Source organism: Rhinoderma darwinii, chromosome 1 (assembly GCF_050947455.1).
Source record: "Rhinoderma darwinii isolate aRhiDar2 chromosome 1, aRhiDar2.hap1, whole genome shotgun sequence".
Taxonomy (NCBI): Eukaryota; Metazoa; Chordata; class Amphibia; order Anura; family Rhinodermatidae; genus Rhinoderma; species Rhinoderma darwinii.
The window spans coordinates 639,992,159-640,012,403 of NC_134687.1; the positions used below are offsets into that span (position 1 = coordinate 639,992,159).

At 43.1% G+C, this 20,245-nt stretch overlaps 1 protein-coding gene across 1 annotated transcript in view; it reads left to right on the plus strand.

Annotated features, from left to right (window-relative positions):
* The window catches only part of LOC142656946 (uncharacterized), a 68,168-nt gene extending 48,188 nt beyond the window's left edge, over positions 1-19,980 (plus strand). The window contains exon 9 of the mRNA XM_075832018.1: positions 17,833-19,980. Within this exon, the coding sequence (XP_075688133.1) occupies positions 17,833-19,487 (1,655 nt within the window). The 3' untranslated portion in view covers positions 19,488-19,980. The remainder of the gene's footprint in view (positions 1-17,832) is intronic.
* The last annotated feature ends 265 nt before the right edge of the window (positions 19,981-20,245 follow it).

Here is a 20,245-nt window from a genome sequence, read left to right on the forward strand (position 1 = left end):
ACATACAAATAAACTATACATAATTGGTATCGCCGCGTCCGCAACGGCCTGAACTACAAAATTATTTTGTTATTTATCCCGCACGGTAAACGCCATAAAAGAAAATAATAATAAACCGTACCACAATAACAATTGTTTGGTCCCTTCACCTCCCAAAAAATTGAATAAAAAGAGATCAAAAAGTCGCATGTACCTAAAATTGGTACTGATTGAAACTGCAGTTCGTTACGCAAAAAATAAGTCCTCGCACGGCTTTATTGATTGAAAAATAAAAACGTTATGGCTCTTAGAATAAGGTAACACAAAAAGTGAATGATTGTTTACAAAACGTATTTTATTGTGCAAACGCCATAAGACATAAAAAAAACCTATAAACATCTGGTATCGCCGTAATCGTATCGCCCCGCAGAATAAAGTGAATGTGTCATTTATAGCGCACGGTGAATGCTGTAAAAAAAATAGAATAAAAAAACAATAGTAGAATTGCTGTTTTTTAGTCACCACGCCACCTAAAAATAGAATAAAAACTGATCAAAAAGTCGCATGCACCCCAAGAAAACTACAATGGATTCCTCAAGGGGTCTAGTTTCCAAACATGGGTCACTTTTGGGGGGTTTCCAATGTTTTGGCACCACAAGACCTCTTCAAACCGGACATGGTGCCTAATAAAAAAGAGGCCTCAAAATCCACTAGGTGCTCCTTTGCTTCGGAGGCCGGTGCTTCAGTCCATTAGCGCACTAGGGCCACATGTGGGATATTTCTCAAAACTGCAGAATCTGGGCAATAAGTATTGAGTTGCGTTTCTCTGATAAATCCTTTTGTGTTATAAAAAAAATGGTATAAAGAGGATTTTCTGACAAAAAAAAATATGTAAATTTCACCTCTACTTTGCTCTAAATTTCTGTGAAACACCTAAAGGGTTCATAAACTTTCTAAATACTGTTGTGAATACTTTGAGGGGTCTAGTTTCTAAAATGGGGTGTTTGATAGGGGTTTCTAATATATGGGCCCCTCAAAGCAACTTCAGAACTGAACTGTAACCTAAAAAAATAAATAAATTAGGCAATACTTCGCTTGTTACATTATACTGATAATGAGCCGTGCCCACCCCGAGATGACCCCAGTTTTGACCGTTTGTATAAACGGAGACCCCTATTAGGCCGTTTCAGTGCCCGGTTTGAGCAAGCATTCACCCCCGAGAAGTGTACTTCTATTGATGAGTCCTTGGTACATTTTAAAGGGAGGGTTCAATTCCGCGAGTACCTGCCGGGTAAGAGGGCAAGGTATGGCGTGAAGATGTATAAGCTGTGCGAGAGTGCATCAGGGTATACCTACAGATTTAGGATATATGAAGGAAAGGCCACCCACAAACCAGACTGCATCCTGGACTACAATAGGTACATGGGAGGGATGGACTCTTCAGATCAAGTCCTGAAGCCCTACAGCGCCATGCGGTGTGGTATAAGAAGCTGGCCGGGCACATCATACAGATGGCTTTGTACAATGCGTACGTGCTACGTCGATGTGCAGGCCAGAGGGGAACTTTCCTGGAATTTCAAGATGTGGTTATCAAAAATCTAATCTTTAGGGACCAGTACTTCTGGAAGCGAGGCCACACGCATCGTACCAGGCCAACACTTTCCAGGAGAAGTTCCCCAAACCAGTGGAAAGGGAAAGAGTCAAAAGAGGTGCAGAGTCTGCTATAAGAGGGGGATAAGGAAGAACACAATATATCAATGTGACACGTGTCCCGAAAAACCAGGGCTCTGTATAAAAGATTGTTTTAAAATGTATCATACATCCCTTGATTTTTAATTTACCCTGATGCACTCCGCACAGCTTATCCCCCTCATCTTTCCCTACTGAGCCCTGCCGTATGCCCAGGCAGCTGATAACAGCCACATGTAGGGTATTGCCGTACCCAGGAGAACCCACATTACAATTTAAGGGGTGTATATCCAGTGGCGCATGCTACGCACACTATATCGGACACTGACATGCCATATATATATATATAAAATTGCAAATCTCACTCTGCACCATCTGCTGCGCATTATCTTTTACACAGTACCTGTGGGGTCAAAATGCTCACTACACCTCTAGATGAATGTCTTAAGGGGTGTAGTTTTTAAAATGGTGTCATTTCTCGGGGGTTTCAACTGTACTGGTACCTCAGGGGCTTCTGCATACATGACTTAGCACCAGAAAAGCTTCAGTAGGCCAAATGGTGGTCCTTTCCTTCCGAGCCCTCCCATGGGCCTAAACGGCAGTTTATCACCACAATTGGGGTATTGCCGCACTAAGGACAAATTGGGCAACAAAATGAGGTATGTTGTTCCTTGTGAAAATAAGAAATTTTGATCAAAAATGACATCTTATTGGAAAAAATATCATTTTTTTCATTTCACAGCCCAATTCAAATAGGTGCTGTGAAAAAACTGTGCGGTCAAAATGATAACAAAAACCATAAATGAATTCCTTGAGGGGTGTAGTTTCCAAAATGGGATCACTTCTGGTGGGTTTCCATTGCTTTGATACCTCTGGGTCTCTGCAAATGCGACATGGCACCCGAAAACCAATGGAGCAAAATCTGGACTCCAACAAACACATAGCGCTCCTTTCCTTCTGAGCCCTTTCATGGGCCCAAACGGCAGTTTATCACCACAAATGGGGTATTGCCGCACTAAGGACAAATTGGGCAACAAAATGGGGTATTTTGTTCCCTGTGAAAATAAGAAATTTTGATCAAAAATGACATCTTATTGGAAAAAATATAATTTTTTTCATTTCACAGCCCAATTCGAATAGGTGCTGTGAAAAAACTGTGCGGTCAAAATGATAACAAAAACCATAAATGAATTCCTTGAGGGGTGTAGTTTCCAAAATGGGGTCACTTCTGGTGGGTTTCCATTGTTTTGATACCTCAACACCTCTTCAAACCTGGCATGCTGCCTAAAATATATTCTAATAAAAAAGAGGCCTCAAAATGCACTAGGTGCTTCTTTGCTTCTGGGGCTTGTGTTTTAGTCCACGAGCCCACTAGAGCCACATGTGGGACATTTCTAAAAACTGCAGAATCTGGACAATACATAGTTAGTAGTATTTCTCTGGTCAAACCTTCTCTGTTACAGAAAAAAATAGAATAAAATTGAAATTCAGCAGAAAAAATTAAATTTGCAAATTTCATTTCCACTTTGCTTTAATTCCTGTGAAATGCCTGAAGGGTTAAAAAAAACTTTCTATATGCTGTTTTGAATACTTTGGGGGTCTAGTTTTTAAAATGGGGTGTTTTATGGGGGTTTCTAATACATAGGCCCCTCAAATCCACTTCAGAACTGAACTGGTACCTTCAAAAAAAGGCTTTTGAAATTTTCTTAAGAATATGAGAAATTGCTGTTTATGTTCTAAGCCTTGTAACGTCCAAGAAAAATAAAATAATGTTCAAAAAACGTTGCCAATCTAAAGTAGACATATGGGAAATGTGAACTAGTAACTATTTTGGGTGGTATAACCGTCTGTTTTTCAAGCAGATGCATTTAAATTCTGAAAAATTCTATTTTTTGTAAATTTTCTCTAAATTTTGCAATTTTTCACAAATAAAGACTGAATATATCGACCAAATTTTACCACGAACATGAAGCCCAAAGTGTCACGAGAAAACAATCTCAGAATCGCTTGGATAGGTTTAAGCATTCCGACGTTATTACCACATAAAGTGAAATATGTCAGATTTGAAAAATGGGCTCTGAGCCTTAAGGCCCAAACTAGGCTGCGTCCTTAAGGGGTTAATGACCAAGCCAATTTTTACGTTTTTCCATCGTCGCATTCCAAGAGCTATAACTTTTTTATTTTTGCGTCGACATAGCTGTCTTATGTCTTGTTTTTTTGCGGGACAAGTTGTATTTTTTAATAGCACCATTTTGAGGTACATATTATTTATTGATTAACTTTTATTAACTTTTTTTTGGAGGGGAATAGAAAAAAACCTGAAATTTTGCCACTCTTTTTCGCGTCTTAAATCTACGCCGTTTACCGTGTGATATAAATAACACAATAACTTTATTCAGCGGGTTGTTACGATTGCAACGATACCAAATTTGTATAGTTTTTGTATGTTTTACTACTTTTACACAGTAAAATGCTTTTTTTTCAAAATTATTTGTTTTTGTGTCTCCATATTTGAAGAGCCATAACTTTTTTATTGTTCCGCCGATGCAGTTGTATGAGGGCTTTTTTTTTCGCGGGAGGACTTGTCGTTTTTATTGCTACCATTTTGGAGTAGATGCGACTTTTTTAGCATGTTTTATCAAATTTTTTCAGTCAGGATTCACAGAAAACAGCAATTTTTCCATAGTTTTTTATTACATTTGTTACAGCGTTCAATAATGCTGGTTAAATAATGTAATAGATTTATAGTCGGGGTTGTTACGGACGCGGCGATACCAAATATGTATAACTTTTTTACTTTTATTTTGTTTTTTAATAGTAAAGCATTTTGTAACTTTATTAAACTATTTTTTTACTTTTTTATCAGTCCCACTAGGGGACTTTAATATGCGATTCTTCGATCGCTATTATAATACACTGCAATACTTTTGTATTGCAGTGTATTACTGCCTGTCCGTTTAAGGCCTCATTTACACGAGCGTGTGCGTTTTGCGCGCGCAAAAAACGCTGCGTTTTGCGCGCGCAAAAGGCACTTGGCAGCTCCGTGTGTCATCCGTGTATGATGCGCGGCTGCGTGATTTTCGCGCAGCCGCCATCATAGAGATGAGGCTAGTCGACGCCCGTCACTGTCCAAGGTGCTGAAAGAGCTAACTGATCGGCAGTAACTCTTTCAGCACCCTCGACAGTGAATGCCGAACACAATATACACCAACCTGTGAATAAAAAAAGACTTTCATACTTACCAAGAACTTCCTGCTTCCCCCAGTCCGGGCTCCCGGCCGTTGCCTTGGTGACGCGTCCCTCTCTTGTCATCCGGCCCCACCTCCCAGGATGACGCCGCAGTCCATGAGACCGCTGCAGCCTGTGATTGGCTGCAGCCTGTGCTTGGCCTGTGATTGGCTGCAGCTGTCACTTGGACTGAACTGTCATCCCGGGAGGTCGGACCGGAGTTATCGGTAAGTCAGAACGTCTTTTTTTTTTTACAGGTTCATGGATTTTCGGAGCGGAAGTCACTGTCCATGGTGCTGAACCAGTTTAACGCTTTCAGCACCGTGGACAGTGACTGTCTCCTGACGTCGCGTACCCGAACATTTTTTACCGGTTTCGGTCAAAACGAGTTTGGCCGAACCCGGTGAAGTTCGGTGCGCTCATCTCGAATTTGACACTCCGTTTGGATGTTTGTAAACAGAAAAGCACGTGGTGTTTGACAGCTCTTGCGCGAATCACGCAGTTCGCACGGAAGTGCTTCCGTGCGGCATGCGTGGTTTTCACGCACCCATTGACTTCAATGGGTGCGTGAGTGCGCGAAAAACGCACGATTATAGAACATGTCGTGAGTTTTTTTCTGCGCACACGCGCTGAGCGCAATTCACGCATCGTCTAAACTGCCCCATTGACTAATATAGGTGCGTACGACATGCGTGCAAAGCACGCGCGTCGCACGCGCGTATATTACGTTCGTGTAAATGAGGCCTAAAACAGACAGGCATCTGCTAGGTCATGCCTCTGGCATGACCAAGCAGGCATTCGCTACAGGCAGACCCGGGGGCCTTTTATTAGGCCCCCGGCTCCCATTGGAGAGACAGACACTCGGCGATCTTATCGCCGGGTGTCCGTGGCGGAGAGAGGGAGCTTGCTATTATTCACCGCATTTGAGGGGTTAAACGGGTGAGATCGATATTTATATCGATCTCACACGTTCGAGCAGGCAGCTGAGAGCAGGGAGATTTGATGGCTCCCTGCTCTGTTTACTTATCCTGATGCAGTGACATAAAAAGGCATATGCATCAGAATAAAGCCCGTTAGTGGCCGCCGTTAATAGGCGTATTGGCGGTCACTAACGGGTTAAACATTTTTATGTTTTTTCAGAAAAACAGATTTTCATTTTTACAGACTAATTCCAATATATTTAGCGAAAAACCTGTGTGATCAAAATGCTAACTATACCCCTAGATAAATTCCCTTAGAGGTGTAATTTCCAAAATGTGGTCACTTTTGGGGTGTTTCCACTGTTTTGGCACCACAAGACCTCTTGAAACCTGACAAGGTGCCTAAAATATATTCAAAAAAAAAAAGAAGGCCCAAAATCCACTGGGCGCTCCTTTGCTTCTGAAGCCTGTGTTTCAGTACCTTACTAGGGCAACATGTGGGATATTTCTAAAAACTGCAGAATCTGGGCAATAAAATATTGAGTTGCATTTCTCGGGTAAAACCTTCTGTGTTACAAAAAAAATGTATTAGAAATTAAATTCGGCAAAAAAAAATACATTTTGTAAATTTCACCTCTACTTTGCTATAATTCCTGTGAAACGCCTAAAGGGTTAAAACACTTTGTGAATGCTGATTCAAATACCTTGAGGGGTGCAGTTTTCAAAATAGGGTGACTTCTGGGGATTTTCTCATATAGAAGGCCCTCAAAGCCACTTCAGAACTGAACTGGTCCCTGAAAAAAATGGCCTTTTGAAATTTTCTTTAAAATATGAGAAATTGCTGTTAAAGTTCTAAGCCTTGTAACGTCCTAGAAAAATAAAGGAACGTTCAAAAAACTATGCATACATAAAGTAGACATATGGGAAATGTTAACTAGTAACTATTTTGTGTGGTATTACTATCTGTTTTACAAGCAGATACGTTTAAATTGAGAAAAATGCTAATTTTTTAAATTTTTTGCAACAAATTGGTGTTTTTCAGAGAAACCGAAATTATCGACCACATTTTTTCACTAACCTAAAGTACTACATGTCACGAGAAAACAATCTCAGAATCGCTTGAATGGGGCAAAAGCATTCTGATATTACCACATAAAGTAACACATGTCCGATTTTGAAAAAATTGACTGTGTCCTGAAGGCCAAAACAGGCTGGGTCCTGAAGGGGTTAAGAAGTTTTCGAAGTAGGTTAAAGATTTGTTTTCTGGGGGCGGGGCTTAGCTATGGCGGAGTAAGCACGCATCTCGGGGGAGCTCCGTGCATCAGAGTGCTTAATAGCAGCCTGAGCCCGTCTGAAACCGGCAGGAGATGCCAGCAAAACGCAGGGGACAAGGCACTACACCCTCCCGCTCGTGCTAGCATGGAGCGCTTCTTATCAGCGGCGCCCGCTTCCCAAGAATTCCCAGGTGTCATGGCGGACCCGGCACTGCATCCTGCCACGTGCAGATCTACAGGCCTTCAGCACACAGCAGCAGGAGCTGAAGCGCAGGGACAGACGATCGCACCACATCCTGGGGCCAGCAACAATGAGGTACCGCACGTGTCTCCTGTCCGATCTGGTCCTATACTTCAGCCAGCCACCGTGTCCCTGCCCAGAAGCCCAGATTCTGTCCCTTTACAGCCTGCATTACATGCAGATTTACACCTGCTCAGGGAACTGATCCAAGCTCTCCCTACCAGGCAGGACTTGGATTCCCTGGTGACTAGAATTGAACAATCCCACCAACAAGACATCGCTGCCTTACACCAAGAAGTGGATAGGGTGGACACTAGGATTACCAACACGGACCAAACAGTCTCCAATATTGACAGCAGAGTGCTAGCTCTGGAGCAGGCAGACATTTCCAGCAGAACACATATACAGTCTCTGGCGTTACAGTTGGACGATCAAGAGAACAGGGGTCGTAGGAACAATATCCGACTGAAAAGCCTCCCAGACCTGGGTCCCAGAGATGACCTTCCGGCCAGGATTACTGCCATCTTTAACACGGTCACTAATAGGCCGTTGGAAGCAACATTTTTACTGGATCGTGTCCATAGGGTTTCTCGACCCGGTCCGAACGACCCATCCAACCCTCGTGGTGTTCTGTGTAGACTACATTACTACTCGGACAAGGATTTAATCATTCAAGGCGCGTGGTCACATGGCCCGGTTACGGTGGATGAATGCAGGGTCACGATATATCCAGATGTCTCCCCACACACGCTCTACATGCGGCGCCTCCTGCACCCACTACTAGAGAGGATCAAAGCTGCGGGAGCCACTTATAGATGGGGGTCACCCGTTCCATGTGGTCGTCAGGCAAGTATCAGCCACCTTCCTTTTGCGCCATTTCTCAGATTTGGAGGCCTTATTCAATTTCCTGCAGATCGAGTCGTTTCCGATCCCGGATTGGCTGACACTGGACCGGCCGGAACCATCACAACGCCGGCGCACTCGGCGCCCTAGCCAACATCTCAACAGGCCTTCGCTCCGAGAGTCATAAAGGTCTCAGCCGGATCTTTCGCTACTACTACCTCCTGAGACCTGACGTGGATTACCCTCTGAAGAATCCTCAGATCTCCATGGCAATGCCTGATCTACAGTTTATAGCGCTGGGCTCTGTACAGCGTCTAGCGTCTCTTTTTTGTTACAGGTTGTCCTGACAGCTCCTCCGAGGAGTGCCTTTTCCCAACGGAACTTTGTGAGCAGTCCCGGTACTTCCTCCGTGACTTTCCGAGACTTCCGTGGACAGTGAGCTGTCACCGAAGATTCCACAGATGCATACAGAACTGTAGATATGACCCGACATATAGTTTACCCTTCTTTTGCTCCTGGGCCCTCCCCCCCTCCACCCCCCCCTCTCTCCCCCTCGTGAATTGTCAGGAAGCTGCTTGTGGTACGATATAATGTTAGTATTGACACACTAGGCCACATGATGTTGTCACAGGCGGTAGTATTACTATTCATAAGGTTTCATTCACTACCTGAGACCTAATTTGTGATCCGATTTGTTTTATCTGTATCTTGTTGAATGTCGCATTAGTGCTCTTTCTGATGAGTCTCTTACTATCTCTTTCCTTTCCCCACCCTCTCTCCCCTTCCGCCCCTCCTCATACCCTCTCCCCTCCCCCCCCTTTTTTCTCTTCTTACCTTCCTCCTCCCCCTCCTCCTCCTCTCTTCCCTCCCCTCCTCCTCCTCTCTCCCCCCCTCTAAACCCCCCCTCACCCTTTTCTAGCAGGTCGTACTAGTCTTCCGGGCCCTCCAATAAGAGGAGTTTAATGTTACAAATCTCAGGTTACAGACAATGTCGCTCTGTGTTTACAGTGTTCTTTTCTCGCAGTTTTTCAGGTGAAGTGTTAAGCTGGCTTATATGGCCGTGTTTTTGTAGGGCCAGGTAACATAAAATGTTATGTTCCCACTTGCCCGCCTCTTGGTGGACATCGGACGAGTTTTTGTTCAATGTTTTGTGCTGCTCGCTGCACGGGGCTCCCCCCCCCCCCACTTCTCTTTGGTTTTCCTTGTTCCTGTTTTGTTACTAACCTTTTCTCCACAGGTCTCCTTGCCGTGTGGGTGTCGGCCTTTGGGTCCTTTTTTCTTTCTCTGTCAATTTTGCTTTTTCTTTCTGGTCTTTCCCCCTACCCCTCTGTATCTTCCTTCCCTCCCTCCCTTCCTTTGTTTTCATCACCTACCGGGGACATGGCCCGGCACTCCCAGAATGACCTTCGGATAGGCTCGTTGAATGTCAAGGGGTTGCATAGTCCCGGGAAGCGATCCATTTTGCTCAACATGTTGAAAGGTAGACTCTTACATGTAGCTTTCCTACAGGAAACGCACCTTAGTGAACAGAAACCTTTTAAGATGTCTAATCTTTGGTTTCCACACGCCTATCATAGTCTCTCTCTCTCCTGACCCGAAATCCAGGGGGACGAGTATTCTCCTGTCTCGTACTCTTCCATGTGGAATTTCTGGACTCTCGCAGTGATGGGATGGGGCGAATGCTACTACTCAAGGGCAGCATTAATTTGCAGATCTACACCTTTGCTTCCTTCTACCTACCCAATGTGGGTCAAGGTTCAGCTCTGCTTGGCTTTTTGGATGAGCTAGAGGAGTTTGGGGAGGGTACCATTGTCCTGGGAGGTGACTTCAATGTCACACTAGAGGCCACCATGGATGTCTCCAAGGGGACATCATCAATTCCTCATTCCCAACTACGCCGTATTAAGCGAGCGCTTCACGAGCATAATTTTGTGGACACATGGCGCCTATTACATCCGGGTGATAAAGATTTTGCCGATATTGACTCAATCTCTTTCTCAGATCATGCCCTTGTCACGCTATCCTTAACAATGCAAGCCCCGATATTACACCAATCCCAGTGGAAACTCAATCCGTTGCTTCTTAATGACTCCTTGGTTTCTTCAGATGTGCAGCGTACACTTGAAGAATACTTCACGGCCAATACCCCTGCAGACACAAACCCACGGGTACTGTGGGAGGCGCACGAGTGTGTTGTACGTGGCACCTTTATTAAACACGGAGCTCGATTAAAAACGGAGCGTGCGGGGACCACTGCTCGGCTTCTCTCGGAAATTAGGGTGTTAGAGTCTACTCACAAGCGTTCCCATGAATTAGCATGTAAAGTCGCATTACTCCAGAAACGAGAAGAGCTCCGTACCCTATTAATGTCTAAGGCCAAAGCTACCCTCTTGAAATGTAAGCGCCACTTCTACGAATATGGGAACAAATGTAGCAGGTCTCTGGCCAGAGCACTGAGACTCCAGCAAGCGCGTATCTACATACCCTTTATTGCAACATTCCCCACTACTCGGGCTAACTTGCCATTAGACATAGCCTCACACTTCCGCGACTTTTATGCCTCCCTATACAACACAGATTCCACCAATCCGGCCACGATGGTGAACAACTTCCGTACACGTATCAAAAACTATATTGCAGACTCAGTTATGCCTTCTCTGTCAGAGGAGGTATAAGGCGCACTGGAGGCTCCAATCTCTCCACCAGAACTAGCTGATGCACTTAAGAGCTCCGCTAATGGTAAGGCCCCGGGGCCTGATGGGTTCACACTCCCCTACTATAAAAAATACTCCGCTATCCCTAGCCCACATTTTCTAGCATCCTTGAACTCCTTCTCCTCCTCAGCTAACGTTCCACCAGACACACTCAGGGCCCACATTGCAGTGATTCCCAAACCAGGGAAAGACCCCTCTCAGTGCGCTAGCTACAGGCCGATTTCGCTTCTCAACACTGACATTAAACTCTTCGCAAAGATTTTGGCAATGCATTTGGCTCCGTTGCTCAGTGGGGTCATTCATCTTGACCAGGTGGGGTTCATGGTGGGCAGAGAGGCCCGAGACAACACTACGAAAGCGATCAACCTTATACATAAGGCTAAGTTGTCCCGGGTTCCACTGATGCTCTTGTCAACTGACGCTGAAAAGGCTTTTGAAGGAGTTAATTGGACATACATGGAGGAAGCACTACTCCGACTTGGCCTGGGCCCTCAGATGATGAGTTGGATCATGTCTTTGTATTCTTGCCCCTCGGCGAGGGTCCGGGTGAATGGCATTCTCTCGGAAGAATTTGCCATCCATAATGGGACACGCCAGGGCTGCCCACTCTCTCCCCTGATTTTTATCCTGACCTTGGAACCATTTCTAAGGCATGTTCGTGCCAATCAGGACATTCAGGGCCTAGGGGAGGGCTCCCATGTCAATAAGGTGGCAGCATATGCAGACGACCTTTTTGTTTTTCCTGACCAACCCAACCACTTCTCTCCCGAATCTGATGCAGGAGTTTCGTCGCTTCTCCAGCCTTTCCAATTTTAAAATAAACTTTGCCAAATCAGAGGCCATGAATGTCTCCCTCCCCGCCCCCATGCTATCTACGCTAGAACAATCCTTCAGTTTTAAATGGAACTCGGTGGCGCTCAAGTACCTGGGAGTATATATCCCGTCAGATTTAAAGGGAATATTTAACTTGAACTTTCCGAGGTTTCTTACTGAGATTAAGGCGGACTGTGCGAGGTGGTCGGGAGGCACATTTACGTGGATGGGTCGATGTACTATTTTAAAAATGAATATCCTACCTCGACTACTCTACTTATTCCAGGCCCTTCCTATAGCAGTGCCACCTTCATTCTTTAAAGCGATCAACTCCATACAAATATCTTTTGTCTGGAATGGCAAGCATCCACGCCTTAGTCGTTCGCTTCTGTGTCGTTCCCGGAAGTCGGGAGGACTGGCTCTTCCTGACATTCGCTTGTATTACAACGCAACTCACTTGGTGCGCATAGTGGATTGGTGTAGACACGCCCCTTTTAAGGCATGGGTAGGTATTGAACAAAGCTTTTCGACGGTCCCTCTCGAAGTATCTCCATGGCTGAAACGCGGACTTCTCACATCCCTACATCATCAGCCCACGATCGGTCCCACGCTCAGATGTTGTGCCCTCGTAGCGGTCCGTTCACACCTCCTGCCTCTTTGCTCCCCCATGTCTCCGATCCTAGGGAACCCATCTTTTCCCTCGGGGTTGAGTGACTCGGTGTTCAAGTCCTGGGCGGCGCTGGGTGTATTTAGGGCAGAGCACTTTCTGAAGAATTCGGAATGGCTCTCCCTTGAGGAGTTGACACAGATGCCTGAACTCCCTCCTTTGGGTTACTGGCGCATATTTCAACTCCGTCATTTCTACTCCTCTTTTCCACCCTCGGAGCTATTCCTAGCCCCGAGGTCTCCACTGGAAGACTTGTGCGTGGGCACTGAGCCGGTTCGCCATTCATTGTCCACGATCTATCACCTCCTCCTGAACCCGCCTGACCTCCCAGTGCCTGGTTATATTTCTGAATGGGAGCCGGATCTGGGTATTACCCTAACCACAAACCAATGCTCTCGCATTCTCTCTCTTGTCCATAAAACCTCAATTAGCTCGCGTTACCAAGAGGCTAGTTTTAAACTCTCGTGTTGGTATAGGACCCCGGTCCGCCTGCATCAGATTTTTTCGAACGTATCTCCTCTCTGCTGGAGATGTGGATTGGACAATGGTACCCTCCTCCACACTTTCTGGTCATGCCCGCTACTTGCAGAATTCTGGGATGGGGTTAAAAAGGTGATTTACAAGGTAACGGACACCAGCTTTACTATGGATGCGGCTTTCTTGCTTCTCCATCACTGTGACATCCCAGCAAACACCTACAAACGCTCCCTGCTTCACTATTTGGTGATGGTGGCGCGGCACTGGATTCCCTTGCGTTGGAAGAATTCTTCTCCTCCCACTCTGTCCCTCTGGGTCTCCAAGGTCAACGATCTAATGCACATGGAGGACCTGACCTCGAGCATTCATGATAATCATGCCAGATTCTGCCTCACTTGGGCTCCGTGGATTATATTTCAGGACTCCGATTCCTACAAAGACATTCTGGGACAGACGGGCATTGGTGAATAGTCTTTATTGGACGCATTCTGGGGGAGCGGAGATGTCCCCGGAGGGAGCAGCTATCCCTCCATCCCCTTGTCCATCCTTCATCTTTTCCTCCTTCATTTTGTCTTGTATCATCTTTTGTGTGCACAGGGGGGGGAGTATATACAGTGAAGGAAATAAGTATTTGATCCCTTGCTGATTTTGTAAGTTTGCCCACTGTCAAAGACATGAACAGTCTAGAATTTTTAGGCTAGGTTAATTTTACCAGTGAGAGATAGATAGATTATATAAAAAAAAGAAAAGAAAATCACATTGTCAAAATTATATATATTTATTTGCATTGTGCACAGAGAAATAAGAATTTGATCCCCTACCAACCATTAAGAGTTCAGCCTCCTCCAGACCAGTTACACGCTCCAAATCAACTTGGTGCCTGCATTAAAGACAGCTGTCTTAAATGGTCACCTGTATAAAAGACTCCTATCCACAGACTCAATTAATCAGTCTGACTCTAACCTCTACAGCATGGGCAAGACCAAAGAGCTTTCTAAGGATGTCAGGGACAAGATCATAGACCTGCACAAGGCTGGAATGGGCTACAAAACCATAAGTAAGACGCTGGCTGAGAAGGAGACAACTGTTGGTGCAATAGTAAGAAAATGAAAGACATACAAAATGACTGTCAATCGACATCGATCTGGGGCTCCATGCAAAATCTCACCTCGTGGGGTATCCTTGATCCTGAGGAAGGTGAGAGCTCAGCCGAAAACTACACGGGGGGAACTTGTTATTGATCTCAAGGCAGCTGGGACCACAGTCACCAAGAAAACCATTGGTAACACATTACGCCGTAATGGATTAAAATCCTGCAGTGCCCGCAAGGTCCCCCTGCTCAAGAAGGCACATGTACAGGCCCGTCTGAAGTTTGCAAATGAACATCTGGATGATTCTGAGAGTGATTGGGAGAAGGTGCTGTGGTCAGATGAGACTAAAATTGAGCTCTTTGGCATTAACTCTACTCGCCGTGTTTGGAGGAAGAGAAATGCTGCCTATGACCCAAAGAATACCGTCCCCACTGTCAAGCATGGAGGTGGAAACATTATGTTTTGGGGGTGTTTCTCTGCTAAAGGCACAGGACTACTTCACCGCATCAATGGGAGAATGGATGGAGCCATGTACTGTCAAATTCTGAGTGACAACCTCCTTCCCTCCACCAGGACATTAAAAATGGCTCGTGGCTGGGTCTTCCAGCACGACAATGACCCGAAACATACAGCCAAGGCAACAAAGGAGTGGCTCAAAAAGAAGCACATTAAGGTCATGGAGTGGCCTAGCCAGTCTCCAGACCTTAATCCCATCGAAAACTTATGGAGGGAGCTGAAGATCCGAGTTGCCAAGCGACAGCCTCGAAATCATAATCATTTACAGATGATCTGCAAAGAGGAGTGGGCCAAAATTCCATCTAACATGTGTGCAAACCTCATCATCAACTACAAAAAAAGTCTGACCGCTGTGCTTGCCAACAAGGGTTTTCCACCAAGTATTAAGTCTTGTTTGCCAAAGGGATCAAATACTTATTTCTCTGTGCACAATGCAAATAAATATATATAAGTTTGACAATGTGATTTTCTGTTTTTTTTTATATATAATCTATCTCTCACTGGTAAAATTAACCTAGCCTAAAAATTCTAGACTGTTCATGTCTTTGACAGTGGGCAAACTTACAAAATCAGCAAGGGATCAAATACTTATTTTCTTCACTGTAGCAGTATATTCTGGAAATGACGAGGTTGTTATACACGGTTAAATTTTGGTTATGCCACTCAATTCAATGCACTCATAACCTTGTACATGTATATCACCCTCCCTTATGTACGTGTATCTGTATTCTTTTTTTACTGTAAAAGTTTGGCTGTTAGCCATGAAAATAAAGAATTTCAAAAAAGTTTTGTTTTATTTATATTGGATTATGGGGTGAAATTCCTCCCGATTTACCTCAGCAAATTAACAGCTAGAATGCCAAAGGTCTGCAATGCTGTAATTGCTGCAAATGGAGCATTCTTTGACGAAAGCAAAGTTTGAAGGAGAAAATTATTATTTCAAATAAAAATCATTATTTCTAACCTTGTCAATGTCTTGACTATATTTTCTAGTCATTTTGCAACTCATTTGATAAATATAAGTGTGAGTTTTCATGGAAAACACAAAATAGTCTGGGTGACCCCAAACTTTTGAACGGTAGTGTATCTCTGCAAGGTTGTTTTAAAACGTGCTGCAGAGTTTTCTCCTCTACACCTCTCCCACTCCATCAGAGTTAAATATATCACTTATTTTATTACACAATATCAAAGCCCTATATGTTATGAGAAAAACAAGAGCAAATACATGTATGTTGGCAGAGGAATTTAACAATTTGCTATTAAATTATCACATGGCTAAAACTTGAATGATGCCACTTCATTAGGTGCACCTTATTAGTACTTTATAGGACCCTCTTTCCACTTAGAGCAGCCTGAATTCTTAGTGGAATGATACAACAATGTACCGTAAACTTTTATTCGAGATTCTAATTAATAACCTTTCTCTGTCTATTCCAATATGTTCTAAAGATGTTCTATAAAATTGAGATTCGGTCACGGTTCAGCCATTAGCACATACAGACCTTATTGTCATGTCCGTGAATTCAGCCTGATATGTGTGCTTTGACTCATGGCACATTGCCTTGTTAAATGTAGACTGTGGCCTAGATTAGATTGTCAATACCATTATTAAGTTAAGATGTGGTATGTCCAATTAGTATTGAAGAATCAAATGTGCTGGCAGAGGACAGGCTTCATTGCTAGAGAGGGTTCTGCTTTTAAAAAATATATGTATTTTTAGCAAGTCAAGCTTTATGTAATAAAAGTGGAGGACTGGGTGTAGACCAGAATCCTAGACTTTGTCATCGATTTATATTTTAAAGTGTTAGACAAAGCGTTATATGGCTGGAATCACACACACAGTTTTTAACCCCTTAACGCCGAAGGACGGATATATCCATCCTCAGCAGCTGCTAGTTCGCGCAGGAGGACGGATATATCCGTCCTGTGGTGGCGCGGGTACTGACACTGTATTCACGCGATCAGCGGCAGGAGCACGGCTATTATACACAGCCTGGCTCCTGCTGCAACTGCAGGAATCGAAGTGCGCTCCGATTCCGGCAGTTTAACACATTAAATGCTGCTGTAAATAGTGATAGCGGCATTTAATGTGTTTTACAGAGGGAGGGAGCTCCCTCTGTCACCCCATCGGCGCCCCCGCAAAGAAATCGCGGGTCACCGTCGGGTTTCCATGGCAGCCGGGGGTCTAACAAAGACCCCCAGGTCTGCCTTCAGCATCTGCCTGTTAGGCGATGCCGGAGGCACGGCCTAATAGATTGCCTGTCAGTTTTACACTGACAGGCAATAATGCTTTGGTATACTAAGTATACCAAAGCATTATATATGCGATCAGCAGATCGCATAGTGAAGTCTCCTTGTAGGACTAAAAAAAAAAAAATGTAAAGCAGTTAAATAAAGTTTGTGAAAAAAAAAAACTTACAGTGAAAATCAAATAAAACTACTTTTTTTGCCCAAAAAGTGGTTTTATTTAGTAAAAGTGTAAATACAAATAACACACATATATGGTATCCCCGCGATCGTAACAACTTGAATAATAAAATGAACACATTAATTAAACCGCCGGATGAACGGCGTTAAAAAAAAAATGCAAAAACAACGGCAAAATTCTTACTTTTCTCCCATTCCCCCCATAAAAAATAAAATAAAAATTAATCTATAAGTCCTATGTACCCCAAAATAGTACTAATGAAAACTACACGTTGGCCCGCAAAAATCAAGCCCCTATACGGCCACATTGACGGAAAAAGAAAAACGTTACGGCTCTTGGAATGCGGCGATGCAAAAACAAGTAATTTTTTTCTAAAAGGCTTTTTATTGTGCAAACCTAGGAAAACATATAAAACCTTTACATATTTGGTATCCCCGTAATTGTGCCAACCCATAGAATAAAGTTAACATGTTATTTACGCTGCATAGTAAACGGCGTAAATTTATAACGTGAAAATCAATGCTGGAATAGCTGCTTATTTTCAATTCTCTCCTAAAATAAAGTTAATAAAAGTTAATCAATATATTATAAGCATCTAAAAACGGTACAATTACAAAATACAACTCGTCCCGCAAAAAACAAGCCCTTATACGGCTATTTCTACGGAATAAAAAAAAAGTTACGACTCTTGGAATGCGACTGTGAGAAAACAAAAAATAATCCTTGGTCATTAACGTGCAAAATTATCTGGTCATTAAGGGGTTAAGGCAAGTTTTTGAGCTGAAGCCAGGAGTGTCTTCAAAAGGCGTGGCTCAAACTTCTTTCTGCTTGATCCACTTCTGGCTTTGGCTCAAAACACTTCATGTGTGTTTCTAGCCTACTATGAATGTTTTAAATTTGTCAACTTTGTGTTTTGAAACCAAATCACAAAATATATTTTTAATCCTAACAGAAAAACCCAGTAAGAACTCTGACGGAAACGTCATCTTATCGATAAATTATAAAGTAGAAGATGAAGATATCATGCAGCAGTCTACAAGCGAAAACCTCATTACCCTTAATGTACCTCCAGGACTTCACGGTACAGATCTATCGTGTAATTCCTCTAATCATGAGGAACCTTCTCCTGACCAATCACAGATTGTTACCATAAGTACAGCTCAGAAAGGGGGTAAAAGATTTCAATGTGGTAAACAGTTCACAAAAATCTCAGGTCTTTTTACAAACAGAAGAAGTCAAACAGGGGAGAAGCCATATTCATGTTCAGAATGTGGGAAATGTTTGACAGATAAATCAACTCTTGTTAAGCATGAGAGAATTCACACAGGAGAGAAGCTGTATTCATGTTCAGAATGTGGGAAATGTTTTGCAGAAAAATCAACTCTTGTTAAGCATGAGAGAATTCACACAGGAGAGAAGCTGTATTCATGTTCAGAATGTGGGAAATGTTTTGCACAAAAATCAACTCTCGTTACACATGAGAGAAGTCACACAGGAGAGAAGCCTTATTCATGTTCAGATTGTGGGAAATGTTTTACACGAAAACCAGGTCTTGTTATACATGAGAGGATTCACACAGGAGAGAAACCCTATTCATGTTCAGAATGTGGGAAATGTTTTACACAAAAATCAGATCTTGTTAGACATGAGAGAATTCATAAAGTAGAGAAACCTTATTCATGTTCAGAATGTGGGGAATGTTTTGCACAACAAACAGGTCTTGTTAGACATGAGAAAAGTCATGCAGGAGAGAAGCCATATTCATGTCCAGAATGTGGGAAATGTTTTGCAAGAAAATCATGTCTTGTTGTACATGAGAGAAGTCACACAGGAGAGAAGCCATATTCATGTTCGGAATGTGGGAATTGTTTTACACAAAAATCAGGTCTTGTTGCACATGAGAGAATTCACACAGGAGAGAAACCATTTTCATGTTCAGAATGTGGGAAATGTTTTACAGATAAATCAAGTCTTATTTCACATATGAGAGTTCACACAGGACAGAAGCCATTTTCATGTTCAGAATGTGGGAAATGTTTTACAGATAAATCAACTCTTGTTACACATGCGAGAATTCACACAGGAGAGAAGCCGTATTCGTGTCCAGAATGTGGGAAATGTTTTTCAGATAAATCAGGTCTTATTTCACATAGGAGAGGTCACACAGGAGAGAAGCCATATTCATGTTCAGAATGTAGGAAATGTTATACTACTAAAAGTGGACTTCGGTCTCATCTGAGAATTCACACAGGGGAGAAGCCATATTCATGTTCAGAATGTGGGAAATGTTTGACAGATAAATCGACTCTTGTTAGACATAAGAGAAGTCACACAGGAGATAAGCAGTATTCATGTTCAGAATGTGGGAAATGTTTTGGAGAAAAATCAACTCTTGTTAAGCATGAGAGAATTCACACAGGAGAGAAGCTGTATTCATGTTCAGAATGTGGGAAATGTTTTGCACAAAAATCAACTCTCGTTATGCATGAGAGAAGTCACACAGGAGAGAAGCCTTATTCATGTTCAGAATGTGGGAAATGTTTTACACGAAAACCAGGTCTTGTTAGACATGAGAGGATTCACACAGGAGAGAAGCCGTATTCATGATCACAATGTGGGAAATGTTTTAATTTTAAAAGCAAATTTAGGGCTCATCAGAGAAACCACACAGGGGAGGGGGAAATATTTTGATGTTCTTTACGTGCAAAATGTTTACATACTTGGTTTTTGCTAAAAAAAAATAAATAAATAAATAAATAACTGCATGTGTGATTACAGCCTTAGAGATGTTCAAACTATTAAATGTCAATCATTCCACTGTCAAGAAAACCATCTACATGTGGAGATTTCACACAACTGCCAATTGTTCCAGGCCAGTCTGTCTCGGTAAGATCAGCCTGTGAGCAGAACACAAGATGCTGAGAGAAGTTTCTGAGAACCCAAGAATTTTCTTAAAAGATCTACTGCAGATTTTGCCACTCTTGATGTCTACCATTGCAAAAATGAAAACAACATGGTGGTGTGCCACAAGAAAACCTTAGCTATGCAGATAAAACATCAGGGCAAGACTATAGTTTGCTTGTTAACACCTAGGTAAAAAAAAACATGACTTCTGGAACAGTTTGTTATGGAAAGAAAAATCAAAAAGTTATTTGTCTCCAGTACCAGAAGTACTGGGCACATATTACAGACCATATTTCACCAGAAAAAAACTGAAATGACTTGAGAGTATGAAGGAGGAAACTTTATGGGTTGGCACTGCTGAACTGTATCAGGACATCATCCTAGAATCCACTATGAATTCGATTTTGGCAGAGGCGGTTTGAGGATAATGTGAGACTGTCAAAAAGCTTTAAGATCAGCTT